This window comes from Varanus komodoensis, unplaced genomic scaffold (genome assembly GCF_004798865.1).
Source record: "Varanus komodoensis strain SLA01 unplaced genomic scaffold, ASM479886v1 scaffold8, whole genome shotgun sequence".
Classification (NCBI taxonomy): Eukaryota; Metazoa; Chordata; class Lepidosauria; order Squamata; family Varanidae; genus Varanus; species Varanus komodoensis.
This window is the reverse complement of record NW_025336481.1, coordinates 13,299,374-13,309,735: the sequence shown is the minus strand read 5'-3', so window position 1 is coordinate 13,309,735 and position 10,362 is coordinate 13,299,374. Positions and strand designations below refer to the sequence as shown.

Below are 10,362 nucleotides of genomic sequence, written 5' to 3'. Positions count from 1 at the left end.
TCTACTTCTGGTAGACAGTTGAAACTGCATCTTTAAGCACTGGTGCTTCTAGCAACTAGTGGCCAGTTATCATCTGCCTTAGAGCTCATAAGAGGACTTGCTGCCTTTTCAGGGAAAGGTGTAAGAGGTATCTCCTGCAAGGACCCAGGATCCACCACACCTGTCTCAAGATGTCTCTGCAGAGGCAGTTCTTCCATGATGGGTTCTGGGGACTCCAGATGAGGCACAGCACCAAAGAAATACTGGGACTGGCAAGTAAGAATGCCATTTCTCTTGGACCAGAAGCGTCTAGTCTCTGAATTGTCCTTGCATTAAATAAACCACTTCTGCATGAGCTCAACTTGGGCAATTGCTGTATTGTTTTGTGGTTCTAACTAAAAATGTTTATTGAATTCAAAACTTTGCAAGTTTTCCTGCAAGTACAGCCCCAACCTCACAGCAGACAGCTTCTGATGTGATGCATAGGTGGGATAATATTGTGTTTAATTAGACTTTATGAGAATGAGAAAGACAGAACTGTGGAGTGCAGTGCAGTGCAGTGCAGTGCAGTACAGTGGACCTTCTTTATGTGAAGGTCCTTCTTCCTTATTTCAGATACTTTTACTGTGTAGTTAAAATAAAGCGTAGCCAGAAGAAGGTTTCATGTACCATGTTGGACCCTCCCAAGAACATGTTTTTGCTTCATATCAATAGATTCCCCGCCCCCCTCAAAAGTACATGAGGCAGATTCTTGCCATTGTTGTGCCTTAACTTTAGTCATGCAGGAAATTGCTAGTCCAAATAGAATAATCTTGAAAGTTCAAAGCCACCAAGAGGTATCCAAGGAACCAATGTGATTTGGGAACAAAAGTTAGACCTCTACAGATGTTGAATAGCCTTGAGAGGAGGTAGGGGAACACACAACACGCACCCAAGAGCATCTTGGGGATTTGCTATTATTTATCAAATCAACTGTAGCAATGTGGAAAAAATAATAATAAACCTACCACTGAGGACTGATATGAGACTCTATGCAAATGAGCAAGCTTGTTGGTTTCAGATGGATGTGCTTGGATAGCCAAAGTTGGTTCAGTTCTATTCTTGAAAGCTTGGCAAGCCTTTACATCCTTGTGCAGTGAATGCAATCTCAAAGAAGACTTATGGTTGTAAAAATGCTTTAAATGCAGTCTGTTTATTAATCATTCGCTCAGAAAAGGCTTTCCTTATGCATTGTGTTTCTGAGTTGTTCCTGGTTATAGTACTTCTAGCTGTTCAATACCAGAGTCAAAATGTGTCAAGATTATCCTTTTGATCTGCAGAGGGCACCAAATCGTTTTGTTTCTCATTTGAGAGTCTCAGATAAATGGGGATTCTATGGCTTGCAATTCTGGCTGTCTGTCAAAGAGGAATTTGCTCTCCAGTGGTCACTGTGAAGCACAGAAGATTAAGTAGGAGCATGTGTTTTTCTCCATTCATGAACATATAAAAAGCAATGCCTTTTTAATATACCATTCCTGCTCTCTCAGATGAATGGTGAAGAGGTGCTGTGAAGTGTTTTCGAACCTTTGATCCTGCAGCAGTCCCAGGACACAGGTGCAGATTGCAGACCCATTCACTTTAAATCAACAGGTGAATTATAAAATCGGGGCTGTCATGACCACATTCTCGTCATTCAATTTCCTTTCAGGAACGTCTGTAGCACTTGTTGCTTCCACCTGATTTCACTAGAGGGAGAAAAGAACTGAACAGAACACTGAACTACACGGACTTTTTTCCCGACCGAGTCGTGCTTGATCTTTGTCAGTAAAGAATATATAGGCATTTCTAATGGACTTTCTCCTTGAAGGAAGGTGTTGACATACTTGCTTGTCCACTTGAACTCTCTTCAGCTTCAACATGAACACAAGTGTATACTGGGCTCTTACATTTCAGCCTGTGATAGTAAACACCACTGAACACGTCAATGATTCCATTCTCTTCAGCAGCAGGAGTGCCGGCGGATTCTGTGAACAAGTCTTCATCAAGGCTGAGGTCTTCTTGACACTGGGAATTATCAGCATTCTTGAGAACATCTTGGTCATCCTTGCAGTGATCAAGAACGGAAACCTCCATTCACCCATGTACTTTTTCCTTTGCAGCCTGGCAGCGGCAGACATACTCGTGAGTATGTCCAACACCCTAGAAACCATCATGATCACCATCCTGAGCAATGGATATTTAATCCTTGATGACCATTTCATTCAGCACATGGACAATGCCTTCGACTCAATGATCTGTATCTCTTTGGTTGCCTCCATATGCAACCTTCTGGTCATAGCTATTGACAGGTACATTACCATTTTCTACGCACTCCGTTACCACAGCATCGTGACTGTGAAGAAAGCGCTGACTCTCATTGGCATTATCTGGATTGCTTGCATTGTTTGTGGCATCATGTTTATCGTATATTATGAGAGCAAAACTGTCATTGTCTGCCTCATCACCATGTTCTTTACCATGCTTTTCCTCATGGCCTCACTTTATGTCCACATGTTCTTACTTGCACGCTTGCATGTCAAGCGCATTGCCGCCCTCCCGGTGGATGGCGTTCCCCACCAGCGTACTTGTATGAAAGGGGCGGTCACAGTCACTATTCTCCTTGGGGTCTTCATCGCCTGCTGGACACCTTTTTTCCTTCATCTCATCCTGATCATTTCTTGTCCCACCAACGCACACTGTGTTTGCTACATCTCTCATTTTAACACCTACCTGGTTCTTATTATGTGCAACTCAGTCATTGATCCTCTTATTTATGCTTTCCGGAGCTTGGAAATGAGAAAGACATTCAAGGAAATAGTTTGCTGCTGTTGTGGCATAAGCTCAGGACAGTGCATGCTCTGAAGTGTTAACCCTCTACTGTCCTGGGAGACATTAAATGGTTAACCCTAACCTAAACACTGTTTCAAAACTGCCATATTGCTACTGCAGTGGAGGTTTGCGGCATCAACATCGGTGGGACTTTGTATCCAGTCCAGACTTTACTCTGAATGTTAAAGGAGCTATCCATGGAGCTGAGCCTATTTTGGGGTTGCATCAGCACCATAGATAACTCCATTAAACCTTGGAGTAAAATCCGGAGTAGATGCAGAGTCCCATTGATCCTGGAGCCACTAACCACTATTAATTAGCAGTGATCACAGAAAAATTAAAGGACTAGGACAGATAAGGACCAGAAATGTTTTTTTTTTTTCCTTCTTCCTTTTCTACCAGTTTGTCAAAGAGTAAATTTAAGCATTTTGCTTCTGTGTGTGCAGTGACAACAGAAACAAAATCACACAGGTTTTGAGGGGGGGGAAAGAGTGCCCATCAATTATATTACTGAAAGAAATGGATGTGTGTTTCCATAGTGGGCATCCTGCATTTCTCACATTTAAGTAGGAAAAATAATGTCAGGACATGTGCTTTGAAACCTTGACCTGGCTAAACTCTTTCCTCTATACAGCTATTCAGTGCTGGGGACTTCTAACACTGAAAATATGGCCAGTTCAGATGGGAATGTTTCCTTTGAAAGGGCAAATATTGCTGTTCTATACACATTTCCCTGGGACTAAGTTCCATCAGACTCAATGAGACCTACTTCCAAGTAGATGTGCATGGGATTGCAGGGTAAGGCTGTGATCCTATCCACACTTACCGAAGTAGGTACATTTGAAAACAGTGACTTAATTCCAAGATAAGAGCCAAAGGGCTGGGTTGTGTGACTGCAAATCTATGCAGCGTGAAAGCATCACTGAAGTTAGATGTTCCTTGTAAATCTGTTTAGGATTGCAAAGTTGTAATTTTATTATCATCCTTCACTAGCGATCAATTGCTTCTTTAAAGATAAGCATGAGTATCATTTAAGAAAACAAAGCTTGAGCAACCTGTATAACAGAATCCATTTTTGTCAGAAAAAGGCAAGCTAGGAAAAGAATTGCTTTGAAAGAGATGTTCAGTAATTAATGCTGTGTTCTTAGAACAAAGACAACACAGGTGAACAATTTTCACTGCTCACCGCCCATTCTGGTTGCTTAACAGATGCAAGTAAATTCCAGTTCATAGGAATTTGGAATCGTGTCATAGGAGTGAGTCTTTGTCTTTTAAAGTGATGTGAGTAGCAACTCTTGGAGAGGACAAAAAAAGAATTGTTACTTTCATTGTTTTCTTACTTTCACAAGAAGAGATCCATGCAATCATTTCTGCTAACAGGACTACCAAAATACCATACACACACATCATTGTGAGCGAAAGTATGGGATCAGTTAAAATAGTTATTTTAGAAATTCTGGGCATTTTATTCTGTGTTCTGCATCTTGATATTAGGAGTTAAAGCTTGGCAGGAGATGCAAGGTTGGAAAGGAATCCGGACAGAATTGGCTCTAAAGAAAGAACTAACATATGACTGAATTGTGAAGGAATACACCTGCCCTCTCCAATCCAATACTATTCCTGTCATCCCTAGGGAGTATGGTATCGGCTATACCAGTTTAGGATCATGGGAGTTGCAGTGCAAAACATTTGATGAGCACTAGAAGGAAGGCTGGTATACCCTAAGCAAAAAATAAACTGAGGAAAGAACTGTTTCCCAGTTGCAAGAAAACTTCCATGTAGCTATTCAACTTCTCTATCCTATACCTGGTACAGAGGCATGCACCACTGAATTCAGTTGGACTTTATTCCAACCAAGTGAGTGAATTGCAACTGAAATATATTATCTCCACCCATTTATCCAAAGCTGGCTGCTTGCAGGTTTAGTTGGATTATGGGTCTGATCCAGTCTAGAATGTTCCCAATTTTCCCCCAGTTTCCCCAGTTCTGCTGCTGAAACAGTTTGCTGTGTGTGCTTGCTTGCATTGCAGTGTGGAAAGGCATTGCCCAGGCAGAGACATCACAACAGGAAACTGATAAGAAAGGAGAGCCCTCACTGAGAGAAGAGAAGGTGATGGTCTAATCCTGTGCTGTTTCAGTGCATTGGAAGATTTTTACATCTTCATAAGTGCATTGTCAAACATTTCTCTCTCAGCTTTTTCAGTGATTCTGATTCCAATTGACAGAACATAAACTTCTTTTGAAAATATATTCAATGGAGAAGAACATTTCTAAGAAATTCTTATGGGGTATGTTCTTGTGTTCATGAGGTGTCTAAGGATTAGGATGCATGAATGTCCAGTCTTTCATTTGGCAGCTTGAAGCCTCTGCAGCTACCAAATTTCCATTAATGTTATGGGGTGGCCACTTTTCTTCTCTTCTCCCATAAAACCCCAGAATACTAGGTATGGGAAATTATGGGGGATGCAAAATGGAGCTAGTGCTGTTGCCAGTTAGAGTGGCAACAGAACACACATTCATACACACATCACTGAGAAATTCAGTAAAATTGTCTCCTTAATATCTCTGCCAACAAAAAAGGTGGAATTTTGAGAAGTACACAGCAAGGACAATGTTATAATTCTTAAAAACAGTTTCTCTGTCACCTGAAAGCCTGGAACTTTTTGTTCTTGTTCCCATACGTAGGGTTAAACAAAGGCACAAATTGGTGATAGCTACAAGCCCTTCATTTAAAGCATTGCCCTTTTATTTCCTGCACTTAGGAGTGCAAACTTGAGACCTGTAGACCAAATGCCACCTTCCTGGCATCCCACTCTAAGCTCACCCTGGGTGAGCTTCTTGGCCTCTGGACAGTTGTTTCTCCATGCTAAAATGCTTCCCTTGAGGCTTGGTCACCAGCATCATTTGTATTTGGATTCAGGGGAGCAGCTTTGTATTTCATAGCTTAGACTCTACCCTTGCCTTGTACTTTTTCCTAAGGCTGTAGGAAGATGCTTTCCTTTTAGCTCTCCACTTTGCCTTCTGGAAAACTGGTGTCATGTCAATAATGGTAACTATTTTATGAATGGGTACCTTTCTTTCAGGACTGCAGGTGGTGCAGTGGTTTAAACTGCTGTGCTGCTGGGCTGGTTGATCGAAAGGTCGCCGGTTCGAATCTGCACAACGGGGTGAGTTCCCATTGCTCCATCCCTGTGCCTGCCAACCTTGCAGTTCGAAAGCCTGCAAATGCAAGTAGATAAAACTTGCATGGGCAGGTAACAGCTTTCCGTGCACTTTGGTGTTTAGTCATGTGGCCACATGACCACGGAGACAGTCTGTGGACAAACACTGGCTCTCTTGGCTAGGAAATGGAGATGAGCACCGCCCCCTAGAGTCAGGCATGGCTGGAATTAATGTCAAGGGGAAACCTTTACCTTTACCTTACCTTTCTTTCATGAAAGCCATTTTGTGAGAGCACCCATCATGACAATCTCTCTAAATCCCAAATAAGGCCAATGAACCAGAAGGTTCGGGGAGCACAGCCTTGCAATGTCCATAGAAGGTCCACATTCATAGGGCCATCTTGGGATGGATGTCTGTAGGGCAGAGAAGGTGCCAACAGTGCTTTCTCCTTTCTCTCTCTCCTCACACATTATATCCAGTTTGGAATGCCTTGTGAGACCATCAGAAAAGTAGCCTAAGGTGTTTCTATGGCTACCCTATTATTTTTGAACATGACTGCAGTCATGTTCAAAAATTCTGACTTGGGGGAACCCTTTCTATCTTTGTCCCATGAACCTCTGTAATTCTCCCATGAAGCTCTGTGTAGCAAAGGATTCCGGGTACTATGCTAGGGTGAAGACTAAGCTTACAAGGGGCACATGCCAGGGCTTTTGCCTAATGTCTGAACTGAGAGGGTGCCAGAAACTTACCCCTCTGTATGGCAGTATTCTTCGTGTTGAGAAAGATCCATCATGCTTTTCTAATAATTTTTTAGAGATTATGCCATAAACTGAGCCTTTCAAACTATGAGACATACTTAATCAGTAGGATGGGGGACAGGAAGGTGTGCTGTGGTGACCAACCTGGTATTCCTTGGATGAAAGATTTCTCTACATGAGGAATTCATTTTGTGCTCATGTTTCCCTACATTGCTTGTAGGTGTTTTTCATATTGTCATCCTCCAACCTTGTGCTTGTGTAAAAGAACATAAGGCAGAGAAAAACCCTACAAAACAGGCATATGTAAAGGAGACAAACGTAAACCCACAAAGTGTCCAAAAGCAGAAGCCTCAAGTAAAGTGGCAGACTTCAAGCCTCATGTACAGAAGCTCGATGTTATGGACTCTATAGGGCACCAACAGCCCAAAGTTACCCTTTGAAGAAGAACTATTGCTCAATGGTATAACACCTGCCTCACATCCAATTGCCAGCATCTCCAAATAGGGCTGGGAAAGACCCCTGTTTCAAACTGTTGCAAGCTGCTCAGGGTGGAAGAGGAATTTGCCTGAGCATCAGAGTACAGAGTATGTCACAGTTGTTCAGCTGCTTGATTGTAACCTGCTCTCTTCTATTGAACAATTCCACCTGTTTTGATATTAAACCTCAGCATAGTTTCTTAAGGTACGCCATCTATTGTATTTTACTTGGGGAGTTGTCATTTTAATGTCATTGTTGTAAGTTCATTTACTTTGTACTTGACATTCTCTGCTGAAAAAGTAATTATGTCTCAAATAAAGCTGATCTGTAGTCATCTGCCAGGTGCTCTGTGTTTTACATGATATTAATGCTTGTGAACTCAGCAAATGACCAGGAAAGTGACAACAGGGATTACTATTCCATCCCACTGAAATGAAGTCAATGGCCACTGGATTAGCTCTTGAGCAATCTTTGTGCCTTAAACCAAGCCAAACAAGCCATTTAAAATGTACCTGTTTGCAAATATCCCTTTACAATATGGCACAATCAAAATTACAGATTTCACAGGAAAAGGAGCTCTTTGTAAGTCTGAAAACTTTGTAATGCATCCTAAGGCCAATTCTGTGCTACTTTGCTTGCATGATTGCATTTAATATATCTGGATTTTAAACATATATAGACTTCTTGACCAGGGAGTTGCTTTGTGCACAGGAGGAGAACACACCCTGAAAGGATTAAGCCTTTTCCATTATTGGATGATCTGTGAAAACTAACTCACCTCCATGGAAGTGGCTATTTGTTGCAAAGGGGTGGGGGGGGGCTGCACTTATTAAGGCAAATGGCAGTTCCCAGGGACAGTTTTTATTCCACATTTAGCATGAAAGAGTTAAACTCCCCTTCCCTGTGCAATGTGGTTTGAGTCCTTATTAAATTGCCCTTACCTCCAGCATGGCTGCCCTCACAGAAGAGCTCTCCCCGCCGCCCCATTCCTTAGCTACAACTACGCATTTAACCAGGGATGGGGACAACAGGAGGGGTTGAGCGGCTGGATTGCTGGCGACTTTAGGACCTCTGTTCTCACTTCTTTGAAACAGATTTGGACTAATCAGATGTTGAAATAAAAGATGTCTTCTAATACAGGACCATCCTCTGGCAAGCCCTCAAATGGAGAACCATCTGCTGTAAAAGGAGGACACATGGTCACCCTGCCACGTTTGCCAAAACAGTGACCTGTTGTTAGCCTCTTTTGAGGTTTCTTTCTGAAGCAGATACAGACTTCTCTGTACTCCACCATCATCAATACGAAAGACCCAACAGATTCCCTGGAGATTTATCTTTCAAGCCCAATTCTGTCTTCAGAAGATCCTTTCCCTTCATCAGCTCAGAGAGGAAGACTGAATGGTACTGGGGCACGTAATGCACCACGAGAATCCCTGCTCTGTTCCCGGTACCCAAACAAGATGCAAGCATACAAGGCTGGCACGCAAAAGGACAGGAGAGAGACTGGAGAGAGACAGAACGCCTACAGATCTCAGTGACACTCCCATCCCTGAAACCACAAGTCAAGGCTGGTGCTTCATGAAGTATCCAGAAGGGCACAGCTGAGAGAGATTAACCCCTTCCAGTTCCCCCAGCAGCATAAAGCACCAGGTTAGCCCCTTTTCCACAATTAAACTATGGATGAGGGAGATTTGCTATTGGACCAACCTGGCATTCAGCAGCACTAGATCCAAGGGAAGCTGGGAAGGCAACCAGAAATCAATGCCATATCAATGACTAGCCATTATCAGAATGATCTGAGTGGCCCTTTCACCCCTTAGCTTATCCAGTGACTTTCCCAGGCAAAAATCAACAGAATAGTATGGGTGCCCTAGCCCTCAGTGCAGTACCTGACAGGAGCAGGTGAATGTCTGTATTTGTCCTCTATTCCCCAAGTCCTGCCCTCATCTGCTGCTGATCGCTGGGCTGCATTGATCTGAATAGTGTCCAGCTCTCCTGGTATCTGTGATTTTCCCTAAGCAAGCAGACAAGAGTCTGAAGGCAACATGTTGGGAATGAAAGGGACAGTTATTCTTGGCATGTGTTCCCAGGGAGATACAGACTTGTAAAGTGACGAGGGGTCCTGGAAAGCAGAATTCTGACACTGGAATGGAAGAAGCAGAGGGACTTGTCTCCAGGGCACCCTCTCAGTACATTCAGGTGGACACTGAGAATAGTCAGGATTTACAACTGCGGGGAGGGGGCATAGGAGAAGAACCCCTGCAGTCAGCCCAGCCTGGCTCCACTCCTGACCCCATGGTGCAATGTTGGGAGGGATGGGCTGACTATTCAGAGGGGTGATGGCCAGAGGAGAGCCTTGCCCATCTCCAAAATGTACCTTCCAGAGGGGTACTCAAAAGGAGAGTGCTGGGAAGTAGTTAGATTGGGTTCAACAAACTGCTCTGTGCATGCTCAGAGAGTCATTCTTTTTTGGTTGTACTTGCTAGAAGTGCACTGGAGCGTTTGCCAAAAAACGGTCTGTGTGTTGGAATTGCAAAGTAATGGAGGAACCCAGCTTGTGATGCAAAAGATGAAAAGCTCCTTCTACCAGCAGCGTTCCAGTTGCCAGTCTGCTCTCCCCAGCGTGGTGTTGGCAGAGCTGGTTCCTGAACCCCAGAATGAGGCAGTGGACACACAAAGCAGTCTGCTCTGGGAAGATAGTACGGAAAGGGTGGGAGCAGGTAATGCAGAGCCACTAACCCTGATGGAAGCAGGAAAAGAAAGGGGATGCAGGGCCGAGCTGAGAGCGGCGAGTGAAGCAGAGGAGCCGGTCCAGGGGAAAGCTTGTGATCTGGCTACACCCAGCATGCACCCATTCTAGGTTGCAAAATTTATTTATTTGTTTGTTTGTTTGTTTGTTTGTTTGTTAAAACATTTCTATGCCGCCCCATTCGCCGAAGCCTCGGGGCGGCTCACAACATGAAGTAAAATACAAAAATAACAATATAAAAATAACAATATAAAATTACAGGTAAGGACCCACTTAGTGCATGTAATTTATAAGCTGCAATTTATATGCACCTCTGATGGCCCCTTGCCTATGAAAACCTCTGAACCAGCCTTAGAGGCTGTGTCTAGAGATACTTTCTGTGAGGAATGT

General features: G+C 43.4%; 1 protein-coding gene across 1 annotated transcript; it reads left to right on the top strand.

Moving 5' to 3' along the window:
* The first annotated feature begins 1,875 nt into the window (after positions 1–1,875).
* On the top strand, positions 1,876–2,859 carry MC3R (melanocortin 3 receptor). Its single transcript, XM_044455469.1, has one exon. It carries the CDS (start codon positions 1,876–1,878, stop codon positions 2,857–2,859), a length of 984 nt encoding a protein of 327 aa, XP_044311404.1.
* Positions 2,860–10,362: the final 7,503 nt, after the last annotated feature.